Source organism: Vipera berus (genome assembly GCF_964194415.1).
Source record: "Vipera berus genome assembly, chromosome: 3".
NCBI lineage: Eukaryota > Metazoa > Chordata > Lepidosauria > Squamata > Viperidae > Vipera > Vipera berus.
This window is the reverse complement of record NC_138204.1, coordinates 194,526,396-194,553,797: the sequence shown is the minus strand read 5'-3', so window position 1 is coordinate 194,553,797 and position 27,402 is coordinate 194,526,396. Positions and strand designations below refer to the sequence as shown.

The following is a 27,402-nucleotide window of genomic DNA, read 5'->3' as shown; positions in this document are numbered from 1 at the left end:
CTTCTTCGACCCTGACTCTGTCACCTCCTCGAAGAAGGCGAGGACACCGCAAGGGACGCGCTCGGCGGCGCTAAAACGAGCTCCCCCATCCCTCGGAACCTTTTCGAACCTTTGGGAGAACCTGCGCCCCGGTGCCCCGCCGACGCACATGCGCAGAAGTCTTCCCTGCCGGAGGAATTCGCGCCGGGCAGTGGGGGGGGGAGGTGAGGAAGTGCGCACGCGCTCCTTTGGTGCTCCGCGGGGGAAGCGGCGCCTCCTTCCTTGCACGCTTGTGACGCGTGGCTCCGAGCCCCTCCTCTGGCCCGGCTTTGCTTATAAATACTGCCTCGCCGCGGCCTTTTCTTCCTCTTCTGCCTTCTCGCGGTGCTTCGCTGCCGGGTGTTCGTGTTGGTCGCCGTCCCGCCGTCTCTCTGGCCGCCCGGGTCCCTCGTCGCCTCCCGATTTTCATCTCCTTTTTTCCGCGCCGTGCCGCTTGTTTGGGCTGCTGCTTCTGCTCCGCCGCCTCAGCGCAGATTTGCGCTCTTTCGCTGGTCGCCCCCGCAGCCTATGGCCCTGGAAGGCGCCGCTGCCGCCGCCTGTATTTCTGCTGTAGGTTCCCACATCACTCTTTAAAAATTCCGCCTAAAAAGAGAAGACGATTTACCAAATCTTTCGGGCCGTTGTCCCACGTAAGTACGCGATTATTCGGCTATTCGATGATTCGGGGCCTGATTTGGAGGTGTCTCTGCGTAGATGTAGAATACCCCGGAGAGGAGGCGCCCCCTCCGGGACTGAAACTTGCCCTCCAAACCCGGCCGGAAAGGGAAAGAACCTCCGACGCGGCCTGTCTCTGTGGGCGCGGGCATATCTTGCAGGTGTCTGGGAGTGGAATGGGGGGGGGACACCCACCTTCCTTCTGCGGGGCACCGTAGAGCAGCGTTTCCCAACCTTAGGAACTTGAAGATGCGTGGACTTCAACTCCCAGAATTCCCCAGCCAGCATAGCTGGCTGGGGAATTCTGGGAGTTGAAGTCCACGCATCTTCAAGTTCCTAAGGTTGGGAAACGCTGCCGTAGAGGGCTGCCTTGTGACACCGGCGCGAAGTTCTCGGGAGGAAGCCGCCTCCAGAGCCCTCCCCCGCCGGCCATGACTAGATGCGGGGAGGCGGTCTTTCCTTGGTCGCCTTCTTCTTCCGCGGGGTCCCGAGGACGCATTTTGGCTCTCTAGAAGCGGAGGACATCAGCTCTCGGCAGCGGCGGGGATCTGCTGGGCATCCCGTCCCAGCTGGTGACTGAAGATGGGGAGAGCGCGGGAGCTTCGCGCCCCGGTGTGGCTGCGTCTGGCTGCTCCTTGGCCGCCGCCTCCTGCTTCTTACTTCTGAAAGGGGGGAAAACCGCCCGAGCGGTCGGCGGTGCGTATGTCTGTGTCGGAAGGAGAGAAGCTGCTTCTCTTCTAACATGGCGGCCGCTCGCGTGGGTGGAGAAGGGCCGCCGTCTGCGGCGGGGCGGGCGCCCGGTCTGCTCCGGCGCTGGGCATTTGAGGGGAAGAGAATGGAAGGGGAGCCGAGAAGTGGGGAATCCAGGCGCAGCGCCCGGAGGAGAACGGAGCCGAGGGGGCTCGGCGGCGGCTCTAATATGGCGGATCCCTGTGGAAGCGAGTGGGAAGCTGCCGCCGCCGCCGCTTGTGTGGCTGCCTCAGAACTGGGTCACTTCGTAGGGAATGGCTGAAGAAGCAACAGCCGTTTAGCCTGTTGTCACTGGAGGGGAGGCGGGTGGAGACGAACAGACCGGGGTCAAGAGGGTGGGTGAGTGGGCGTTGTCAGGTCGGCAGAAAGGAGATCCCCTCGTCGCCCCGAGAAGCCGGCGTGGTGCCTCCTAGACCCAGGGAGGAACGTTATTTTGTCGGGCAGATCTTCCTCAGGATGGATTGGGGAGATTGGGCTCGGGAGACGGGGGCCCCCATTTTGTGACGGGACAAAAATGAGGGACGCTGGTAACATGGGAAAGCTTTCTTCCCACCTCCGTGTGCGTGCACGGGAAGGTTGAGATCAAGCTAGGCTGGTTTACATTGTTCACTGGTCCCAAAATAAAGCTGCTCCTTGTGAACGTTGGGGATTCTCTGAATTCTTCTGTTTCTGATATTAAAAATGAAGGGTTGACACGATCCTGTCACAGATTACTTAGCGTCCCTGGTAGGTTGCCTGGCTGAAGTGTGGTAATTAAACTACAGAGGAAAGGTGAAGGAAGTGTGTCTTTGCCTAGAAAAATAGTTTTGACATAACTTAGGCACCAGCATCTCATATCCACTGTTTGTCATGAAATTGTCCTTCATTAAAGTATCAAGTGGATAGTTGACAACATAAAGTGACACCAATTTCACGGTACTCTTTTACATCAGTTTATCTTCCTGAATGAGTGGCATTAATATCACAGGCCTTTCTTAGATCCTAACCTTTGAGACTAGTTTACTAAAAATAAAATGAGCCCCTTAGTTATGTCATTTCATGATTAAAAAAAACTAAGAAATGCATGTATTTTCTACCATAATCATTGGGGATATTTGTGTCATGTCAAATTGAAGAGGTTCAGTAAGTCCACAGAAAATATTTCTGCTATGTATTCAAAATTTACAGCAATTCTGTTAATCAGAAATCCACAGTTAGCAGTATTACAATAAGCCAGAATGACATTAAAGAATGTGTACTTTCTTCAGGTCTTTTGAACTTTTAGGAAGAGACTGGATAGCCACTTGTCTGGAATGATATAGGGACTCTTGCTTGAACAGAGGGTTGGACTAGAACAGGGGTCCCCAACCCCCGATCTGTGGACTGGCACTGGGCCATGGCATGCCAGAAACTGGACTGCGCAAACAAGCGAAGCCCATCTGTGGGATGCAGGCAGCACATGAAACCATGCTCTCTCCGGTCTGCAGAAATATCTCCGTGGAACCAGTCCCTGTTGCCCAAAAGGTTGGGGACTGCTGGAACACCTCCAAGGTCCCTTCCAATGCTGTTATTCTGTTATTGCGTTTTCATTAGGCATGGTCCAACAAAAAGCAGAGAATAGGGAGGAAGCAAGAAAATACAAACATTGGCCAGGTGGTGCCATGCAGTCTGTTTAAAAATGCTTAATAAATATAAATTAACTTTTCAATGGTCTATCCTATTAATCTAGATATTTTAAAATATAAACCTATTCATGCTGCTTCAGATAATATGAATTGATATATCAAGTCTACTTGAACTCTTAGTGTAAGCAAGCATTTTCTGCTTTAATTGTTTTGGAATAAGTAGAACCAACACTGATTCAGTTGTAGGTGAGCAGAAGTATAAATTAATTATTAAGTATATGTAAAGGAAAACATCTGAGTTTGGGAATACAGAATTAATACTGTTTCTCTTGCATGGCTGTTTAAAACTAAGATAGGGAGCATAGGATTATAGCCCAACAAAAGCAACAGATTTATTTTGTAGTCGTGAACAAGTATTTGTAAACTGAATTCCTTCTTTTTTATCCTAGTGCTTATCAGATAAATGATGGTTGGTTGGTTGATTTTTTGTTGTAAAAAATGTGGCTTTTAGAAAACATTGGTTTAGTTGTTACAAAGTTGTTTCTTAGACCTAATTTATTGAAAAGATTGGATAGATAAAAGGAATATAACTGTAATGCTTCTCAGTTATGATACAAGTTGACAAACATTTTACCCTGGGGTTGGAGAAAAAATAATGAAGCTATTTAATGTCCCAAGACAAGACCCTTATTTTGGTCATATTAATATATAAAATTAACACCTTGTTTATATTGATCATAATTGGCAATCTTGATTTATAATAACTGATGGGGAAAGCATCTTAATTCTGCCCCCTTTCCCAGAATAACAGAATTGTTAGATTATTAACTGAACATGCACCAGAATTTCTGAGTATTAATTATATGAGAAAAAGGCATATTGTACTTACACAGAGTGTCCCCTTCCATTCTTCATTTGATATTGTTAATGCTTGTATTATTGGTTACATTGGAAATATATGCCTTGGAAGTATAAATGAATTGTGGAGCCCGCACCATATAAAAGGAAAGTACCATTTGTATGTGTTTCAAATGAAAATGAAACCTAGCTTTTCAGTGCCAGTAAAGACTAAGAAGCAGCACAGTTCTTGGGTTTATGTATAGCAGTCCCATAAGAAATAGTATCATTTGTCCAATTTTTGCTTCTGCTTCACAGTATAACATTTGAAAATTATACATATGAGTTAACAGCTGGGAGTGTTTTTAACCAAGTCTTGTGGGCGGGTCCTTCTAACAGCTGGGTAGTGAATAAGCTTGGTGAAAGAGGAGAGTCTGTTCCAGTCTGGACTGGTCCTGCCCAGTTCTTTACTTCCTGTGCTGTCAACAGTACTGTTGCTGCCGTGGCTTATGAAACATGGCTTGTGTAATAACATGTCTCCAGCCCATATGTCTCAGTAGGATTGGTATCCCCTTTCCTTCTTTATTTGCCCACTTATAGCACAGCTTGGAAGCTTCTGTGTCACACAACAGGCATATTAACCTAAACCACCTACAGAGAAGCTGGCAGCTGATGAACTGTAACAAACTTCAGAGCAAGCCACAATGTGACAAATTAGGGTTAATTAAATTGAAGGATTTATGGCACACAATAGATCTTCTGTTAGGGATTTTAATAATATTAAGCCAGTTGAACCATCTGGAAAGATAACAAAAATTGATTATTCTGCTTTAGATTTTTTGCTTTGTTTCTCCCCTTCCCCCCCAAAAAGGTAGGCTTTAGCTTTATGGCTTAAAATTTGCTTGGAGTACAGATTGTTGATTCAGATGTTACTTGCTTTCTTAATCAAGACTTGGAATGAAGGAAGAAAGACAGTAGCATTTAAGAAACCAGCTTAATTATATAGAACACATTAAAAAAATAGCCCCTCTGCTAACAATAGTAGGTTTAAGGCTTGCCGTGAAAACATATATTAAGGGAATTAAATATTATGGAACTAAAAGAAGAAAATAACATTCATATAATTTGTTTTGAAACATTTATTGACTTTAGCATATCTGGGGAATGAATTTGAATAGTAAGTAGTTAATCATACAGTGTGGCTATGCACAAATAATGCTTTATAGTTATGTATAAACCTTACTATAACTGAAATTTTCAAGTATTTTCTTCATAAAGTACAGTTTAATAAACTTGGAAGTATTGGATCAGTGTTATATCAAAACTTACTATTCTGTTTATAATAAATGCATAAGAATCACAACTGAAAAAAGACAAGTAGGTCCCAATTTGTGTTTGAAACTACACATTAAATATTGTCTGTACATTGACAGGAGCCTACAGAGATTCTTGTATTATTGAGATATTTAACTCATTTTGAGAAGACTGTAATTTCAGTTATATGTTTATCTTTGCATGAAAAGGATGAACCAGAAATATATGCTGTAATATCTATGTATATGAAATCAATGCCAGACAAGGTTGTATGGCTGCTATGTATTTCCAACAATTGTAGTTTGTAAACTGATTTATAATTCATTTGATTATTTTTTTAAAAAAATAATCCTGTGGATTGTTTTCATAAATGAGCATTGAAACTTCTTGTATGGATAATACCTAAAGTAGGCTTTTAACACAATAGAATATTTAGTCAAAAGGATTTCATATTTAATAGAACCTTATTTTTCTAAAACAAATTACACACATATAATGAAAACAATCTTTTAAAAAATGTACCTCATATTTTATATTTACCTAGTCACTGCTTTACTAATAGCATATCATAATATGATCAGGATAAAATATTGTAAAATTTTACAAAATATTATAAAAGTCCATAGTAACACATATTATAACATGCTTTGATTGCTAAAGAATATTGCTTTTTTACAAAAAGTAGTTCGCACATTTCTGACAACCATTCCTTATCATTTGGAATAATACCACATTTCCAATTTCTCAGTATGATTCTTTTAGCCACCTGCTATGGTCAATAAAGAGCCTGATTAGCAGTCAAATTCCAAAGTTTTGGTGTATAATTCAACATTGTATTGACATCTGTGACATTTAAAGATTCTACATTTAAGTCACTATCTAAAAAGATAATAAATTATTACATGACCATATGATATTAATATTTGTGAGCTTTTGATAGAAGTATGTTATGGTATGTTAATTCTGTCACGGATTCCATCAACTAGGCAGCCAAAGTATATGACCCATATTGATCTATGCCTAAATTTGAAGTTACCTGGGAAGTGAATTGGGAATACTAGCCAAAACCTTTGTGCTGACAAAAGCATATGAAGGACTAGACTCTAGTCTAGAGGGAGTCTGAGTGGCTGAGCACATGATTATTCCAAATGTTTAAATCTAAACACATTTTCTACCCATTTGCTCACATCTTTGTTTAAAACAATGGGATATATTTATTCATATTAATAGCTTAAGCTAGATCTATTTTTTGAGCTGTATCTAGTCAGCTATTGCAACCTTTCTTCATTGGAATGATCTCCAGGTCCTTCCACACATATAGTGACATTTGCATTACAGCTCAAAGAGTACAGTATTAATAATGTCTTAGCAGGTGGCAGTATCTGGCTGATTTTGCATAGACCTGGAAGCCAAGCATGGTTGAACCACTTGAATGGGAGAAAGGAAAGGGAGGAAAATCACAATTTGCACACAGATTGAAAGAGACTCCCAGTGCTGAGAACTAAACACAGTATTTCAGGTTAGATCTAACCCAAACATGATATAATAGCTACATGTGATAACTATACTTCATATTTATTAAATTTGCTGGTCTTTAAAGTTTTTCCTTTTCTTCTTGAAATTGTTGCTATGGGAAAAATTAAAGTAGGTATGGAATACTGCAGTACAGCAAAAGAGAGTGCAAATGAACAAAAGTTGTGTCCGGACTGTATGAAGAATACATATGATAGATTACAGTAAAAAAAAATGGCTTACCTCACTTCCACTTCTGCCAGAGGATACAGGGTATAGTGATTGCTCTCTTTTATTACTTTAATCTTTGTCAGACCTTTTAGAGATATCACTGAAATCTCTTCTGCAGATTTATTTAAATGACAGTACAATTTTCTATATAAGTTCACTAGAACCTTTAGTTCAGTTAGATATTCAGATAACAAGCCTTCTGATTTCATGAAACGTTTAGTAATATTAAAATGGAAAATTGGGCCTAACTTTAAGCCATTTTAGAATTTCTACCTGTAGTAATAACACCAACCACAGAAGGCAACAAAATGCTTTACAAGTGTAGCACAGGTTTATTGATTAAAAGTTTCAAAGTAATTGTTCCTTTAGTATATGTCTCAGTAACAGCATAGCTACTTGGAAGTATTCACAGTTGATCAGTCTTATGTCCTCATTAATGGAAAAGTTAGAATCTATGTCCTAACTAGAATTACTAGGAATATATTCCATGATCCTCTTGTTCTGAAATCAGTATAGGCAAAAGGGAGAGATAAACAGAAAATTAACTTAGATTAATGAAGAGAACTATTTAATCTTTCTGACCAACCTTAATAGACATTATTCCTCCACCTAATGTTCCTATTTGGTGCTTGGGTGAACAATTTGGTACTAGAAGGAGAGATACAAGACCATTCTTTCTGTTGGATCATTACATTGCAGAGGTAGATAGGTAGACTATCACTATCTTAGCAGAATTACAGTAGACTCTCTGGCATTTAGCATATCTTGTCCTCTCCACAAAGCACAATTTATTATGTCAGCCTATGCTGAAATCCTGTAAAAGCTTGCACCAGTAAGACACAATTGACAGGAGTTGCTTTAATTAGTAATGCTTCAGGTTACAGGAGAGAAATCGGCTAAATAAACCTAACTTTGCTGCCCAATTGCTTTCACTAAAAATGACTACACTAGTTTCCATATGGAATTTACCTGTTGATGGAGATGCAAAAATGGATAGCCAGTTACGTTCATTTCCCTTCCATCAAAATGGTCTGTCTGGATTTAATTACTAGGTATCACTCATACTTCCAGCTATTATCTATCAATTTTTGATAAACTAGTGCTTCTTTCATCATTCTAGCTTGCAAATCTTATTAGTCAAGCATTGAATATGATCACACATATATTTTGCTGAAATCTTGGCTTACCTAAGCTCTGTGTATCGTGTTATATTTTATTTTATGATAATCTTGGTACCATCCCCAAAATATCTTATCAACTGCACAGTTTTGCTGGAGAGATTTTGGTATCCACAGGATTTGGTTACCCTGCACCATAAATTACTCTTTTGTGGGATTTGCATAGCTGGCCAATATGGGCAAAAATGTGCTCTTATTTACTGGTTTTTAAACAGCAAATTTTATTAAAAACAAACACCATGTTTATGACTTAGAATAGATACTGTTGCTTAGTTCTTTATTTTACCTCAAAAATGTCTTTACCGGTGTGTTTTCCCCCCACAATGAGATATCTTTAGACCATAAATTTTGAAATAGATGATACAGATATACTCAAGCTTCCTGATATTCTTATGGAATAGGGGCTGTTGAGGAAATGGGAAGACTTAATATTGTTGGGTCAGATTTGTGAAGCTATATGTTGATGTTTGAAATTTATTTCTGAAAAACAAGCCTTGAGAAGCTTGTGAATTGAACAATTTTAATTAAATATCATGCCAATGGTTTAGAATCAAGATAGTGAAATATTTGTTTTGTGGATCTGGATTTTCTGAATTGATGAATACTTGGCTATATTTTCTTCATAGGGCAAGCTCTCTGACCAAGTTTACAACTATCCAGAGGGTTTAGGAGAAGTGCTTTATCGAGAACAGTTCGACTTCAACGCGGAGCCACCTTGGGAACCTAGCTGATGATAGTAGGGTTCCATCTCCTAACTTGTCCATGTAAGTCTGGTCATTAGCTGATTTCTCAGTCGGTATACAGCTATCTGAACAATAAATCACACGTTATTTTTAATTTGATTACCTAACGTTCTCTGTTGTCAAATTTTGATATAATCTAACTGGTCATAATTCAGTAAAACTTTTTTTTCTAAGATTCTACATTTTTTAATTAATATTGCAGTTCAAAACATATTACTATTAAAAATGTAAAACATTTGAAAACATTAAAAACAAAAAACATTAAAACCAGTAAAGAAATTAAAACATCTAGCCATGAGGTTGCTGCAGTTGTTTGGCTGAAGTAGCTAACACTACTAATTCCTGAACCTTGGCAGAGAGTACACCATGTGGGTCTGTTTCTTCTACTATCAGGCATGATGGAATTCATGGATTTCGCCTGTCCACACAATTATAGCCCTGTTTAATTGTCTCTTAGTTACTGTAGACTTATAGTGCATATACATACACATAATATCTTGATAGGACAACTTATTAAAATTTTTTGGATGGGGTGCCCTCAAGTAAGTCTTGACTCCTAGAAAATGCCTTGGCCAATCCCTGCAGTTTTGATTGCAAGATTCTTGGAAATAATTTGCTATTGTCTTCTGATGACTGAGAGGATGTGACTGGACCGTATGACCACAGAAACGTCTTCGGAAAATGCTGGCTCCCTCCACTAAAACAGATGAGCACCACCCCCTAGAGTCAGACATGACTGGATAGTGGAAATCTTTACCTAAGGCAGGACTACAGCTCAGTTTTTAACCTGGTGCCTTAAATCATTATATGAAGACAACTCTGGTTTCTTTTATTTCGTTCAGTTGTGTCTCAATCTTGGAAACTACATGGACAAGTCTGCAGTTTTCATGGCAATAGTTTTGGAAGTGGTTTGCCATTGTCTTCTTACTAGGGCTGTGAGAAAATGACTAGCCTAAGATCACCCAGCTGGCTTCCTGCCTATGATGGGTCTCTAGAACTCATGGTCTTCCATGTTTCTAGTTTGATGCCATAAAAACTTCACAAGCTGGCTCTATTACTAAATTATCTGAAGACATAATGAGTTTTTAAAGTGGATTGTAATCCTTAAATTCAACATTAAACACATTTTTTTCTCAAAAGAAAGATATAATCATGTAGCTTGCTATACAATGGCTTGTCTGCAAAATATTTGATATATCTCTATTAAATCATTAACACCCAGGTAAACTGTCAAGAAGAAACATGTAAGATCCTATGAGATATGGGCTTATTTAGTTGTTTCATAAGACTAAATAGTCATATTATGTTTGTGCTGGCTCTTCTTGTCCAAACAAAAATAAGCTAAATACCTGTTATTATAATAGCAAGGTTTTCCAAGGTTGTCCTGAATAATTTGATTGCTAATATTTGCTAATCATTCTGGAAATGTAATATCTGTCAGCTTGTTGTTTCTGTTCAAGTTCTACTTTGGAATGATTGAGGGAAAAGTCAATTAAATATTAATTTACTGGGAACAGAGTATTCATTAGTATTGCCTTGTCTGGTAGTATATTCAAGTCCCATTAATTATGTTTTCAGCTTTTTCCTTCCATTCTATTGTTATTCTGTAGGATGATTGTGGTTGTAGCCTAATCATTATTATCTGGGTTAGGCATTTGAATTATTGTGCATGCAGATGACCTTTACATTTCTGGAAGAAACATTTTAACAAAACCACAGGAGATGGCTGCATCATTCTACGCTAGGAAACTGGGAAAGTGGTAGCTAAAACTGAGGAACTTTTATTTTTCTCAATGTAGTCTTGGATTTTTAAGGTAGACTGAGTTTTTAAAAAATCCTTAATGAGAAATTTAAATAATATCAAAGAGTAATATTGGTTTGTTTTCTTTTGAGAATATGCAATTTTTCCAAACATGGAGCCAAAAACGTACTTTGAAATGAGAATGGGCATATATATTGCACTGGTCAGAACTGCAAGCTGCAAGTTTTCCTAGACTCTCACTATGGCTGCACAATTACAATTTGAGTTAAGGGGATGCTGATAACTTGGCCACATGGCTCTAAAGTTCCTTGTTATACTTATTAATGCCTTGTTAACTCAAATACCTATTTACTTGAGGGCACATAGCTATTTAATAAATAGCTATTTAATAAATAAATAAATAAATATTTTGAGAACTTGAAACAGTATGTATGGTAGTTACTTTAAGTATGTGCTATTCTTTCTACAGCCTAAAAATTGAAGAAGACATAGACATAGAATAACAAAGTTGGAAGGGACAGATATTAAATCCTTTTTGGCTATATGAATCTATAATAACTTTCTTCATATATCTTATATATGAAGAGGTTATCCATATATAATCCAAACTAAAATGGGCCTGAATTACTTTTTTTTTAAACAGTTTGTTGCATAATTTAAGGATCCAGCCCTAAGGCTTTGTGGCCTGTTCCTTGTGTTTCTTGGTTTATGACTGTGGGCTTTGCGGAATACGGCTGAGATGAAAGGATTTCTTGAGGATGCAAACTACTCCATTGGCTTGCTGGATGAAGGAATGAACATTGCAGATGTCGTTGACAACTACATTTATGAACATACCCTTGTAAGCTGTTTTTATATCCTATTCCCATTATATTTACTTTTACATATATAAATTTTACAGCTTCGTACATGTTCTGATGAATCATAATTTTTATGAGTTATGTGTAATTAAAATAAATTAACCATTTTGGGGCAGTAATTAAGAGAAAATGAAAATGTTTTCTAAATTTGTTGGCTATTTACTAAAGATTCTTCATTGTTAACTGTAGATTAAAATGCTTCCTTTATAGACTGGAAAAAATAGCTTTTTTATTGGAGATCTGGGAAACTTGATCAAGCAACATATCCACTGGCAGAATGTGATGGCACCAATAAAGCCGTTTTACAGCCTAAAATGTAATTCCACCCCTGGTGTACTCGAGATACTATCAGCTCTTGGAACTGGGTTTTCATGCTCAAATAAAGTAAGTCTTCAGAGTTCCTCATTCTAGTTCAGAAGTCCCCAACCTTTTGGGCACCAGAGATTGGTTCTATGGAGAGAGGTTTTTCTGTGGACCGGAGGGTGTATGGTTTTGTGTGCTGCCTGCATCTCGCAGATGGGGCTTTGCTTGTTTGTGTGGACCAATTGCTGGCATGGTGCAGCCTGGTAATGGTCCAAGGACCAGGGGTTGGGGGCCCCTGTTCTAGTTAATGCTGACCTCACCAACATAAATTTGAAGAAATAACTGTTAAGAAAGTTATAGAGCTTAATTGGTCTTTGGACATAAGGCAATTTATATGGTGATGCTTTGTTTTTAGAAGCCTTCCTTTACAAAGCTCATGGATAAATTGATAATTGTGATTGAAGATTTATTTATTCTTAATCTTTTAGTCAATTGATTTCTAAAATTTTGTTTCTCAGATTAAAAGTGATTTAAAAACAATGTTTTCTGTTTCAGACTGAAATGGCATTGGTTCAAGACTTGGGTGTTTCTCCTGAAAACATTATATTCACCAGTCCTTGCAAGCAAGCTTCTCAGATAAAATATGCAGCAAAAATTGGAGTAAACATTTTGACATGTGACAATGAATTGGAATTAAAGAAAATTGCTAGAAACCATTCAAATGCAAAGTAAGCTTAATTTATTAATTTTAATGTGGGAGTCAAGTAAAAAAAAGATACATCTCTAAAGTGTATTTCTTATATAGTAATATTTATTTACAGTTCTACCATGAATCTGTTTACATTTTCCAATTTAAAATGGATGATTTTTAAGAGTTTAGTATTTTTTGATCCATTTCAGTTTCTTTTTAAGAACTGCTTTTAAAAAGTACTAATCTTTATTGATAATGCTTTATCAACATACCTTAAAACTCCTTGACACAGAAGTTGTTCCTGTCAAGACTATGTGGGCAGTCAAGAATAAGAAACCAATTTATATTATATGTATATATCCCTATGTTGCTTGGGACTCTGGCATGAATCAAATTTCTGATTAGATGACCATCTGTGAAAATTGCCTCAAGGTCCCTTTAGTGTCCAGAAAGTTTCAGAAGGGAAAATCAAGTACAAATCTGGAATGGCTCACTATGCTGTGTGACAGAATTATGATGCTGCACCAGCGATGCACATCAAGCTTTTTTCTAGGTTACAGGGATAGCAGCAGCATGAAAGAAGGAGGATTATCTAAAAGAGATAAGCCTTTTAGAGGTAAGTATGTGATCCTTGGAAATAATAATTTAACAAAAAAAAAACCTTGCACGTCTATACCTATCTTGCTCTGGTTGTTTACAATTCTGGAAGTTTCTTTTGTTACACAAAGGATCAAAAAATGAGTTCTGCAGCAGATAATTCTTTGTCTAATTTCAAGTTCTGCATAAAAGCAAAATTGTAATATAGCTATGTAACTGGGTAATGATTTATAAATGTCAGAAATGTTTTATCTTCTCCCATGTTACTGAAAAACATTGAAGCATAGCACTTTATGATCAAATAATTGAATTAAAAAGAATACTGGACAATATTTGGTTGCATGAGTTTAGGGATAAATCTGAATTTGCTCTTGACCACTATTCTGATACTATAAAACTCCAATGATGATATTTCACCAGCTGTCTATGTAGTAACTTTTGTTGGCTGTATTAATGGGAAAACAGGCAATACCATTATTTCTGGAGGTACAAATGCACCAATTCTTGAAGATTATGATAAACCTGCAGCAATAAATATATTATTTCAATGTCTAAGACAAATTCTGACACTTAACTGATACTCAGTTTGCAAATAGATCTTTTATTCTAGAGATTGGAAGGAATAGAAACTTTGAAATTCCAACAGTTTATTTAGGTTTTAGTGAAAGAAGTAAGCACTCCTATTTGTCCATAATTAAAGGAAAGGTATAAGACATCTTCAGTTTGCTCCAATATCCAGTAATGTACCATATTTAACATCTGTTTTTAAAGGAACATGGATTATAATTGTACTAAGGTAATGGCTTTTCATTGCAGCATTCAACAGACTTTCTGCTACAACAGTCTTTAGCAGCTGCATTTCCAACCCCCCATGTCTTTTCTGACTCCATGTTTTAGGCCCTAATTGGTAGTTTTCTCTCTGTACAGGATTGTTTTTATTAGGTTCACATGACTCGTCCGTCGACAGAATTGGAGTAATGACAACATAATCAACATACTTCTGACAGTCTTCAGGCTTCACATGTGCTGATGCTGCTGTAAACCAACTGTGCCCCAATCATCTTCCCCTTCTCTTAGGCTCTTACTTCATATTGCCACAGAAGACATAAATGGAGATGAAGAGATGACTCTGAAGTTTGGCACTACCCTGAAGAATTGTCGTCATCTCATGGAATGTGCTAAGGAGCTGAAAGTCCAAATAGTTGGTGTTAAGTGAGTTGACCTGTAATATTCCTCCACTGCTTGCTGTCATCGGTATTGAAAATTTGGTGGAAAGAAGGCATTAGGAGTACATGTAAATTTACAGTTAAGGGTGACCAAGAATTTCAGTATATGCTGTGAAAATGCACCTAACACTCTTTCATAGGATAAACTTCCAAATAAGTGCTTATAGCAGGAATCACTTATTTATATAGCTTTTTGTGTATATTAATATTTTACAGAAATACAAATACTTAATATATATAGCATCAAATTAAAGGCATTAATGGTACCGAAAGAAAAGTGGTCTCTTGCTTCAAGTTGATTAATTTTTAAAATTGCAAACTAATTACATTTGGGATTAAAACGTTTAGGCTCAATTATTCTTCAGCATTCTTTATGCATCTTGTTAATTTCTTGACAGTTCATCACCTATACTATGTGCTAGCTCTTGATCTTCATATTTATTTGCAAGATAAAATAAATTAACTTGATCTTAAGTTAGCATTTTTTGTTTGCAGCCTAGAAAAATGGCTTTGTTAAGTGTAAAATGGTTACCGTAAATAAAAATAAAGAACATCTACTTCCAAAAAACATCCAGTGTTTAATTTGAATAACTAAAAGCTATTTTAAATTTTCACCATTGTGAAAATTTATGTATAGCTGAAGCAATTATCCTAGTTAAGACTATATCTGTATAAAGTGGTTGTGAAAAGGTACCAGAGCATTTCTTCATATTGCAAGAGAATCAGAAATGCCCAATTGAATTCTGGAGAAAAAAAATACTGGAAAACATCACCCACACTGATATTTAGTTTAATTATTTCTTAACTTATGTTTACCCAAGATTCTTTTTATTAATATTTTAGCTATTACATTATTTGGTGGATTTGAGAAATTAAAAGATATCTTTAGCTTAATGTAAGCTAAAACATCTTTGTTTCTAACAATAATGTAATGTTACCTCATGTAACTTCTAGTTCTTTTTTTTAAAAGGTTTCACATGTCAAACCCTTGCATGGAATCTCAAGCATACAAAGATGCTATTTCTGATGCTCGTTGTGTATTTGATATGGCTGTAAGTACAGTAAAACTTGAGTATATGTATCTGTAAGTTCAGATCTTCTTGATATAAGAAGCTAGGAATTTGTCCAGAGTGGAGAATTGTGTTTAGAAGTTTGGCTGTATCATTCTGGATTGAGCAAAACTGAAACAGAGACATTTTGAGTGTGTTAAGAAAAAAATTCAAGAGACGTTTAAGGGAGCAAGTAGGGGATGACTTGCTTCCTTCGTCTCCACATGGCCTGTCTGCTGCCTTGCCTCTAATCCTCCTTTTCTTGTTCCTTTTAGTTGTTGCCGTGTTTGAATTAAAATGCAGTATATACCCCATCTGTCTGCCTGTCCCTCTCAAATGGGCTAGTTGGATATTACAGTGGCAGCAAATACAAGGAGGAGGCTTACTATCAGCCTGCCTGCCCTTTTCCTCAGTCTTCCCAGCTAGCTGTATTGTGCTTAAAATCAAGGGTTCTAAGAGTCACTGTGCGCCACCACCCTAGATTTCAAGTACAGCGTATCTTGCTTATTGGGGGACAGGATCTTTCAAGCTTTTCTGTGTTTCCTCTTAGCTGACACAAGGGCCTAACCTTTTTCTTGTTTTCCCATCTTAAAACACTTGGGCTTGGATATGAGAGTTTTGTGTTGGTGCCTAGGCCGCACCCTTATGCTTCAGTTTGGAGATGGGACACATACACCCTATATTGGCTGTTCTGTGCACAGAACAAAAAGTTTTACACTTCCCTACAAGAAACTTTTTTTAAAAAAATGTAGGTAATTTGTTTAAATTGATTTAAAATTTATGGTAATGTCACATTTCTACATTAAACATGGGATTTTTTTTGTTTTGTTACAATGGCTGGATTCAGTGGGTTGATAGCTATTTTGAAAGGCACATCTGAGTGCACAAAATAAGAGGTGGGGAGACTCTTTTTCCTGTTATAAAGTCCCAGATCACAAATGAGATGTTTCAGGAAGTTGTTCCAGCATTAGAAATGGTTTTCAGGGGGCACAGAGGATTGCAGTAGGAAGTAAGAAATGAAAAAACTCAATGCTGTGACCAGAGTTCCAGTAGCCATTTGTTGGATCCAAGCTACAATATTTGCAATATTAGTTTCATATTTAATATAAGTAGTTATTTTTTCTTTCTATCCGACATCTATTCAGTTTTAGTTCTTTTTTTAAACTATAGAATTGCTTGTAGCAATGGAACAGGGTACTCAGTTGAGGAGTTGTAAGTATTAAGAGTAAACATTATTTGAAAAGAATAATATGTTATATACCACAAACTCTGCATTTCTATTTTAGGAAGAATTTGGCTTTACCTTGAATATGTTGAACATTGGTGGTGGTTTCACAGATCATGAACTTGATCTGGAAGAGGTATGAAGTTAGATCCTTTTCCAATAAAGGAGATCCTTTTCTTGTAGAATTTGGCCTGTTGTTTTATTCAATTCAAACTTCTGTTTATATTACTATGGATGTAAACTATAAGGTTACTTTGGCAACAAGCAACATTTGCAAGTCGCATTTACAGTACAGTATGGACTGTTTGCTTATTTATCAAATTTATATGGCTAGCCATATCATAAAAAGTGACTCTGGACAGCATACAATAAAATAAAATAATATATAAAGCAGTCATTATTAAAAATACAAAAATGTTATTAAAATATAAACTGCTTATACACAGTGTAGAACTTGAAACATCCACAAATTGGACATAACAAGAGCACAGCAAGTCCTTTGCACCCCAACATTGGGCTTGGGCTTTAATTTCAGGAAAGTTGTCTTTATAAATATCTGGACTGAAGCAGTCTTAACAATATAGTTGTATATATTTGGCTTCCATAAAGCCAAGGTTTATGTAGGTTCAGGTGGAATTCAATATATGTGCAACATTAAGATCTTTTCAATTTAATGAGGATTCTGAATCTACATTGGAAATGAACTAATGCAGGGAAATGGGGCTTAAAGCTGTGTGTTGTATGAGCAAAATCTAATTTTGTAGCGTCTTCAAAAATGGCAGCAAATCTGGTTGTGGACAATAATTGTTGGACTCAAACTATATTGCAGCTAAAACAACAAAGTATTTGTAGAAAATAACATACTTTAATTTTTTTTAAGAATTGCTGTAGTATGACAAAATGTAGCATGCTTTTATAAAATAATTGTATGGTAGTTTTTTTAATACTTTCCATTGGCTTATATCGCATTTATTTCAAAGGCAACTGGAATTCCATTGTTTTCCATTATTACAACATGTGAAAGTGGTGTGATTAACAATTTACAAGCAGAATAAGCCAGAAAGGGAAGCCATTATTTTTTTATCAGTTTGCTTATGGGTTCCTATTCTGATCAGAAAATCATTCTGTTAGGTGTATATAACATGATTGTTGGGGGGAAAAACAAGAACAGTTGGCTTGTTATTAAACTGATCAGGGTCAGGAACTGCCAGTTATTTATGGCTAAATAATGATTGATAGCCAAGAGGTGGCAAGACCATAGTTTAAGGTAGCCATGCATTACTCTAAGAGCTCTTTAAAACAATGTGTGTAGAATGACTGGGCAGAGCAGAAAGCTATTCTATTGAGCATGCATGCCTTTGGTGCAGTCTTGGTCATAAATCATTGCCTTTAGCAACAACTGTGTCACATAGCTATGTTCTCCACCTCAAATGCTGGATCTATCTGTTAAGTAGCTATAATACTAATAACCATTGATAGATGTTTTCTTCATGAAGGGTAAGTTGTGATAGTCATATTTTCTTCAGTTAATATCCACAAGGGAATGAATATATTTTTATCTTATTATAGCTCAGAGAGTACCAAGGACTCCACAATTTTATATCGAGTTGTGATTGCTCCAATTTAGCAGAGAACTTTCAAATGTTCATCTTCTATTTTTTAGATTAATCGTGTTATCATTCCGCTGATTGGTACCTACTTTCCTGAAGAATCTGGTGTAACTGTGATTGCAGAGCCTGGATGTTATTATGTTTCTTCAGCATTTACTCTAGCAGTTAATATTTTTGCAAAGAAAGCTGTTCAATCTAGTGACCCTCTTCTCAATAAATGTAAGCAAAATCTGGCAAATATTTATATCAGTATAAAAACTGTAAAACCAAACGTTATTCTGGATCCTAGTTTTCAACTATGATTTCCCCTTTTAGATTATCCAGGTTTTTCTTTTAAGAGAAATTAACTTTAGTTTATGCAGAGTATTTTAAAATGAGCATTTATAAAAGAATGACAAAATCAAGCCATACGAAGTTTTCCAGAAAGCTAAATTTCCTTGAGTAGCTTTGTAAGAGAAAATTGGTAGAACAAACGGACCATTTAGTTAGCTGAATAAGAAATAGTCCTTAAATTGTTTTCTTTAGTTTTCGAAAACTAGGTCATACTTGGAAAAAATTCAGGCTGAAAGTTTTAAACCTGTAAATAATTTCCTTGTAAAATATTTTTTCTTCATCTTTGCATTATATGTATGCATCACTTTGGCAATGGCAGTCTCAGGCACTTTTTGTATCTCTGGACATTTTTTGTGGGAGACACATTCTATGCTTCATTGCAACAGTAGAAACATTCATTTGATCTATGTGTTTTTTTCACAGTTGAAGAAAATTTCATGTTCATTTATAATTGTTACCTACTTTTGCCTTTTCATTCTCATCCTCCCTGCCAAATTATTACACCTTCCCTTTTGTCCTTTTTGTTCTTCAGCATCAGTGAACTCTTAGCAAAACTTCTCAAAGTTTTTTCAAAAATGCTTGAAATACAACAGCAAGCTTTTGCCAGCTAATAATTGTTTGCCAGCCTTTGCCTTCCTTGTCAGAGGCTATCCCACTGGTAATTAAGGCACACCTAATTTCTAAACAGGCAAGAAAAAACCACTTTTCCTGGCTTTGACCTTTCCTTTGGAAGAAAATGTTCCTTGTAAGTGATGCGTTTGCTAGTATGCCCAGTCTATTGCCCTTGCTTCTAGAATGGATGGAGATGGAGAGTGATCATCTGACTCAATAGCACTCCTTGAAACTTTCAGTTTGCTTGATATATCAAATTTGTACTGGCCTGTTCCCAGAAAGATTTTCCAAACGCTTTCTGAAGCAAAGCAAAATAAAAGGAAGAAGCAGTGATACAGCTAACTGAACAGTGGTCTCTTAAGTTGTCTTCTGTGGTGCTTGGATCTTTTTCATCTATAATTAGGGCTCTCATTCATATCATTGGGTTGCTTGTCTGGCTTCTTGATTTTGCTGTGAAGATTTCTACTCTGTCTCATCCTTATTCTCCAACTTGATTACTTCTGTAGTTTCATGATCCCTGTTAAACCCACAACTACTTTGATAAGCATTGTTCAGTTACTGCCACTTCATCTGATCTACTATCTGTGACTTTTCATCTAGCTCAAGATCAGCAGTATTAAAATCACAACAGTATCTTATTGTAATAGGTTCCTGTGTCATCTTTGCGATCTGATACTTCTTCCTTTCCCTCATGAGATGCCACTATATGCAATCAACACAGTTTCCTCCAGATGAGAGTTGCTTCTATAGGGAGAAATTGCTCTAAAGGACAAGTGCCCTTGGCTGAAAATAAATTTCCAAATATTGATTGAAATTTCAGGGTTCGATAAGTCCTTGATATTTATTGTCTTTCAGATCTTTCGGGTTTTTAGTATAATTTTATTAAAGATATTTTTAATAATAAACTTAATACAAAGCAATATAAAGTAAGAAAAAAATGAGAAAGCTAAAAGTGCAAAAAAAGAAAAGAATGTGCCTCCAATTTCTTTTGCAGCAGTTATAAATAGAATTATAAGTTTATCTCTTACTGTATAATTATAACTTTGCAGGTTCTTTCATCTTTGCAAATCTTTCATCCATTTTGTTTTAAAAGCTGTCAGTTTGATATCAAGTGATTTAATCACTTTAATATTCCTCTAACATTTTCCGAGGCAAATCCTGTGTAGTTCCTGTCTCTGCAGGTTGTTCGAGGAGTCTTCTCTTCCCCTTCATTCTTGCCACTTTTCTGGTTGCCATTATAATATTGTAATCCAAAAAGTGTCTCGAGGAAGAAAAAGGAAAAGCTTTTCCTAGGTCAGGGGTAGGCAACCTCGGCTCTTTTATGACTCATGGACTTCAGCTCCCAGAATTCATGAGTCAGCTGACTCGGGAATTCTGGGAGTTGAAGTCCATGAGTCATAAAAGAGCCGAGGTTGCCTACCCCTGTCCTAGGTCATCTTACTGTGCCTTTAATACTTTCTCTCTAATGGCACTCTAGTTAAAATCAACATAACAATCCACATTCTTATAGCTATAATCAGCATCACAGTCTGACTCATATTATCTTTATCTTCTCTTTTGTAAAATCCACCAGTTGTCCGCATTCAGTAATTATAAATGAAAAACATTCCCATAAACAGCTGGTTTGTCTAATTTAATTCCAATTTTATTCAAAAGCACTTTTATCAAAAATAATCTTTCAAAGTAACTGTCCCTTTATCCATTTTATACTTTTTTACAATAACTGTTGCTAGCTTTTTGCCAAGAATTTTTAAGTCCTTAAAACCTTTTCTACTGGAACTCATCAAATGGAATCTTATCTTGCTGCTTAGAAAATCCCTTTTTAGCTATAAATTAAATGCATCCAAAAGTGATAAAGAAATCAGGTTTGGCTCAACTTTGTGGCTGTATAATGGACTCCATAATAGGCTGTGAGCTTGGTTGAAATCCCTCAAACTCCCAGCTGCTCAACTTATGAGCTAACTAGAAACCTCAACTCATGCAGTGTACTCATGAGGAGCAACTATCTGGAATGCAAATGAGCATTCTCAGAATTTCTCCTTTATCTGGAAAAACTTGAATGGACCAATCTGGATGCTAATTCCACTGTAAATTCCCTGTTGCTTCAGGGATGTCTAGTTTGCCATGATCCCCACCAGATGCTCTGCCAATTCTTTTATTTTTATTAAATGTTTTTAATAGCTTATGGCAAAAATATTCTGGTTTTTTTTTAAAATGGGAGACTAGAAAGACTCCTGTGTTTTGGATAATTATAGTCATTTTTTTCAGAACTCCATCCTTATTATCAACATAACTGTCCTCATCTCATGCTGACAGACCAGGAAGACAGAAAGTCAGATGCCACAGGACTCTAAATTTATGCTGCAGTACATGTTGAGCCTTTACCATTGTTATTTGTGGGATAAAATGGCCACTTTCAGACTATGTTTACTGGAGGAAAAGAAGAAAATAATGAATGTGGGGGTTTTTTGTGAATGCCCTAGGTATCTTGAAGCAGCAGATCCAAAAATATAAGGACAGTTTTGTAACAACTGCTTTGGCAGGAGTGGAAGCCTTAGCAGACATGCTGGTTATAGGTGCTCAAGAAAGAACAAAGTCCAAAATCTCATCAGTCTTATATGTTCAGAGTTATGAAACACCATAAAGAAAATGGGCATTGTCATTCTCTAGTCCCATTGCTCGGTAGTGATTATGCTTTAGACTATCTGCATCAACTTCTGCATAGCCAAGGAGTTTGTTAACTTCTTTGGCAAATTGCTTTCTTCGTATTCTTCCCTAAAATTATAATAACCCTAGATTCCATCTTTTCAGTGAGAAAAAAGCAGTGTATCAGTAAGCATTTCCTTTGACTTAACCATGATTCAAGCCTGTATTTTTGTTATTATCTAGGTGGACATTTTCTAGCATGAGATTACTTGGAATCATTGGGTCTTTTTTCATATTGCAATTTAACCTTGATGAGGGAAAAAGTACCTTCTTTTTGCATTGGCTGAGATTGTTTTAAGTTCTGCATTTTTACATATTTTAGTGGATTGATTTTTCCACAGTTGCTTGTCTGGATCCTTTCACCTTGTACAAATTCTTCTCTGTGTTTCACCCAATGGATCCAGGATCGCTTTGTGTTGTATTACAGACATTTCAAGGCTCCTAAATCAGTGCATTCCACTGAGCAATGGTTTTGTAAGGAATGAAACATAGACATACCCTGATTTTTGTGCATTGCACTTAGATCTTCCATGTGTATATTGTTTATTTTCAACAGTAAATCAACAAATTTAGCTATGTTGCGCCTGTGATATTTTTGCAACATAGAGTTATCTGTGCATTTACTTCTTGCACTTTTCTTACCAGCTTGACCAGCACCTAAAGGGTTTGGATACTATAGTGGGGAGGCACAAGGATCAAGAGTATGCATAGATATGCCTCCTGCCTAAACACCTCAGATATCAGAAGTTTCTGATGATGAATATGTGGAGGTGCAGCTCCCACAAATGCAAATGTACAAATGACCACTTGGGGGAAAAAAGCAGCCTATTATAATTTGCATCTTTGTGATCAGACAGTATTGAGCAACAAATAAGTTTTATATGTGTTACTTAACCATTTGTTATAAAATGTTTTTATATATTTCAGTAAGGTCATGCTTTCTTCTAAATCTGTTAACTTCATACTCATGAAAAAGCTATAGCATTTAAAAACAAAGCACCGCCATAAATTTAAATTTACTGTGCAATTTGTATTTGGTTGCTTATTTTACAGTGGAACAAACCCAGGGCGATGAACCAGTCTTCATTTACTACATGAATGATGGTGTTTATGGTTCTTTTGCAAGCAAGCTATCTGAGAATTTGACTACTATTCCAGAGGTTCACAAGGTAGGGGCACACTTATATGTTACAGGCTAAAGTCTTTGGTAAATTACTTTGGACTACAATTGCTGTTCAGAGTAATACATAACTGTCAGAAATGTTTTTCTTTAGAAATACAAGGAAGATGAGCCTCTGTTTGCAAGCAGTCTTTGGGGGCCATCCTGTGATGAGCTTGATCAAATTGTGGAAAACTGTCTACTCCCTGAGCTGAATATTGGAGACTGGCTGCTCTTTGACAATATGGGTTCTGGTTCTTTGGGTGAACAACCTGCTTTTAATGATTTCCAAAGGCCACCCATTTACTACGTAATGTCAGTCCATAACTGGTAAGCTTACATTGCATTATTGCGCTGCTGCTGGTAAATTAAAAGAAGGTATATTTCTGATATTTGAGAATAAAAGATTTCTAACATTGTTACATCAAAAGTTAAATCATAATTAATGAGTTCCCTCAGTTATATTTCAATTTTTGGACATGATCCCTTATCCCCCCATACATACCTGGCACATATTAAATCAACTTAAACTTTGATGAAATCAAATATAAGGACCGTGTACATTTGAACAATGTAAGCTGTATTGGGGGGAGGGGGATGGTATGGCATTTTTGTAGCAATCATTTTGTAAAAGATTCCAGCTTTAGAATAGTAACTAAAATGCTGAGTTCTTTACATTTCTATTCAGTTTGAAACATGATTCACCCTTTCACAGGTAAGCTGTTTTTGGCCTTACTCTATCTCACAAGAAACTTAGTAACAGCTTAGTAAAGATTGTCTAAATACACATTTAGCTAATCTTACAAGTCTATCCTTGGAATCAATTTTCACAAAATACCAAAAAAAAACCCCTTCTAAGGAAATTATTTCTATATACTATGGCAAATAAATAATAAAAAATGACTTCTTGGCATAATGGCTGGAAATAAAGTTTTGCTTATTCTTTGAATAAGAATGTTTATCCTACCCTACCCTGTTGCTTGAATATCTGTATTTTCACTTCAGGTGTGAAATGCAAGATGCTGGATTTATCTCTGACACACTGATGAAGAATTTCTGCTTTGTGCCTTCTTGCATTCAGCTGAGCTCTGAGGATGGCTTTTCTATTGCAGCTTAAACAGGCACTAATGCTACATTTAGCCCTGCAGTTGCTTGTCTATAATCTTGTCTGGTCACAACATTCCAGAGTGAAGGAAAAGTGGAACAATCTTGAATGAATTATTGAAACTTGAAATCAATTGGGACCAGGCAAACCAGCTACAACTAAATTTACTGGGGGAGTAAAGCTTACATAATAAACATCCCGAAATGTCAGATCATTTAATCCCTCAGTAGTTAAACAAAATATGCAACAAAATGGATGACTTAGTTGAGATGGAAACCCACCACTTGGGTTCTCTGTTAAACAGTTTACATACAAGTACAGTTTTTATACTAAGGATTTCTGTTAGAAAGTCTTGTAAAGTTGTCTTTCCCCAGATATATGAAATATCAGTGGGAAACAAGTGTGAATTCGTTAGCAATGTTAGTATATTTAGAATGTGTAAATTTGTGCTTTGAACTGTAGTTTAATAAATGTAAAATTGCATCATAGTATTTGTTGTATTTCACCCTTGTTGTTCCCTCTCTTGTATGAATGCAATAAAATTTTGTGTAGATTTTACTGTTCTCTGGAGCTAATACAGGGAAGAAGTCTAAGCAACAATGATAGTTTAAGTACAAAAACATGGAAGATAAATTGAAAGAACTTCAGATTCAATTGGCAGAACATTAAATCATGACTAAAAATAAACTAAATGTATAGCACTAAGTTCAAAATTGAAGTGTAGGTATGGAGCTTTCTGAAAATTTGATTTTAAGATTAAATTTCTGCTCTTGAATATTGAAAGCAAGACCGTAATTCTGAAAATAGGATGTAATTATATTTGGAGAAACTATACAGCAGTAAACATAGAAATTATTGAAGCTTTTACTCATTATTACTTAGACTCTTCCTATACTTTGATTAATTTTAATTTATTTTACTAACCTAGTGGTCTTGGTAGCTATTTTTGAAATGCACCAAGTCAATTTCAAAGTGGAATTTGTATATCTAATTTGGTGATGCGAAATGGGCTGCCAAGTGTAAATGCATTTTTTTATTAGTGCCAATTGGTAGAATGTTTATGCCTCAATTTAGTGGAGCTAAAGTGCACTGTTTGCTAGAGGAACATCATTATAGAAAATGATTCTCTTCAGCATGAACATCTAAAATTACAGGTACTATATTTGAGATGCTTTTCACTTGCATGAATGGTTTCTGCAGCTAAATCTAAGTGACCCTGAGCACTGTCCATGGCTGTAAACATTAAAGCACAAATAAAAACACAAACTAATTCAGTTTTCCAATTCAGGCAAAAGACAAATCACTTTCTAGCATTTTGATCCAATATCTGCCAGGGTTCTGTCAGTCTAGAAAAAGGGGAAAACTCTAATAATTCCCCAAGTGTCTCTAATGATGCCCATGACTCTGCTATAAGTTTTTAAACTATTGTGAGTTTAACCAACTCTGTTGTAAATGGTACAGTCACCTTGGAAATGTCTGTATTGTATTTGACAGTTGCCATAAAAACTGGTTTGAACTTAGTATATATATATGAATTTATATGCTAAAAACTATCTTCTGTTTACAATATTGTAATATCAGTTTTGGAATAACACAAATATAAAACTGAATGATTTCTATATAGCAAATTAATCAATCGAACTTTGTCTTGTATGTAGTACAATTAATTGCTTTTGGAGCCGTCTATCTGCATTCCTATGGTCATCCGTAAGAAAAAATAAACAGTGTTCAGATGCAGCAAACAGTGCATTTAACACTGCTTATTAAACTATTGCAACTATATGTCCCTTGAACTATTGTGGTAATTGCTTAATTGCCATTGATCTCAAAAATATATATTTTACATGCTGACCTTAGTTTCATTTAATAGTTCAAATCTAAACATCCATCATTAGTTACAACAGCAAGTGAATTTTTACATAATGGCCTGTGGAGGTGGAGAATAATTTTGCATAAGAGTATGTATGTAGTGCATGGATCACAACATTGGTGAGTTTTCTTTGATCACATGAACACTTGTTATTAAGAGGCTGTTAATTGTTCAATAAGTATAAAGAATTCCAGCATAGGTTCATGGAATGGCAGTAGAGCTGTAAGACCACTTCCTAAGTTTTATACTACAATGCCTTCTATTTGATGCTTTTGACTGGAAAAAACATTCTTAAGAAAGTAATCCATATGCAAAGCATATAATCTAAATTTGTTTTAAATTTAATGATACAAACAAGGATCTTTCAGATGAAAATGTGTTATGTGCAAAGGAGAAAACTTAATTTACAACTATTAGCTTATCCAGCCATGGTTGTGTTTTATTAGTACTACATGTTCTGTCTTCTACACATACTAAGTCATAATATAGTTTTAATTTTGGCTCAGTATTTCATATGAATCCTTATAACTGATTTCAGCAAACTTGTAGTAAGTTTGGATGAATATGACAAGGTGAAATGGAGACATTAACTAAGCTGCATTTTCTTTTCTGGATGTGGAGTTTTTAAAGTGAAATGGAGAGGAACAACCCAGGAAAAAAAATCTCTTCGTAGATACTATCCATATCAAAGAACAATAAAGGGGGTCTCTTTTTCAGTCATTCACACACACTATTCCATAGAGCCAAATACGCTCAAGTCTCAAATGGGCTGGCTGGAGGGGCTGATAGTGAATATTCCTTTTGTTTGCTCCTAATACCTTAGGACAGGGGTAGGCAACCTCGGCTCTTTTATGACTCAACAACTGAGTTTAAAAGGGATGTTGCATTTGTCAAGTATAGGAGACATGTAAATGATGGCATTTTCTTGCTGGGGACCTGCCTTGTTTTCCCACTGTTTCTTGAAGGTGACTAATACCTGGATTGATTTGGGACTATGAGACTTAAAACAAAGTCAGACAAACTACACTAGGGATTGGTGTGTACATCCATACCTACATACAAGAATATGGGTTTTAGAGTGTATAAAACGGGTTCTTTTAAAAAAGCATCTTAGTGCAACAAAAAAACGCTTCAAAGGAGTAAAGCCATTCTTCCAGAAAGCTCAAGCAGTTGCTTCAGAAATTGACCCTGATGGGAGTGTGCTTGGATAGTCACTTTAATTCACATAAGACTTATTAAAGTTGGATTAAGATGTTATGCTCCAAGCATGATACTTAGATTACTTTGTAACAAATAGTTACAAAGTGCAGAGATGCACCTTGAAACAATCACCACTGGGGATAGATTAAACTCCCATTAATTCTCAAAGTGCTGGCTTTATACTGGAACAACTATCCAAAATACATATAACTGCTTGTTCTGATAAGGACAT

General features: G+C 36.5%; 1 protein-coding gene across 3 annotated transcripts; it reads left to right on the top strand.

Moving 5' to 3' along the window:
* Window positions 1-25,715, top strand: AZIN1 (antizyme inhibitor 1). Of its 3 annotated transcripts, none has more exons than XM_081324068.1 (12): window positions 1-588; window positions 8,746-8,883; window positions 11,268-11,465; window positions 11,695-11,868; window positions 12,343-12,515; window positions 14,153-14,287; window positions 15,272-15,353; window positions 16,637-16,711; window positions 18,239-18,404; window positions 22,890-23,005; window positions 23,111-23,325; window positions 24,001-25,715. In XM_081324068.1, exons 3-12 carry the CDS (start codon window positions 11,364-11,366, stop codon window positions 24,110-24,112), a joined length of 1,350 nt encoding a protein of 449 aa, XP_081180194.1. In that variant the 5' UTR covers window positions 1-588; window positions 8,746-8,883; window positions 11,268-11,363; the 3' UTR covers window positions 24,113-25,715. The 3 variants fall into 3 exon arrangements, with proteins under 3 accessions (XP_081180194.1, XP_081180192.1, XP_081180193.1); XM_081324066.1 differs by having other exon boundaries at window positions 1-668; XM_081324067.1 differs by lacking the exon at window positions 1-588 and adding an exon at window positions 1,134-1,389.
* Window positions 25,716-27,402: the final 1,687 nt, after the last annotated feature.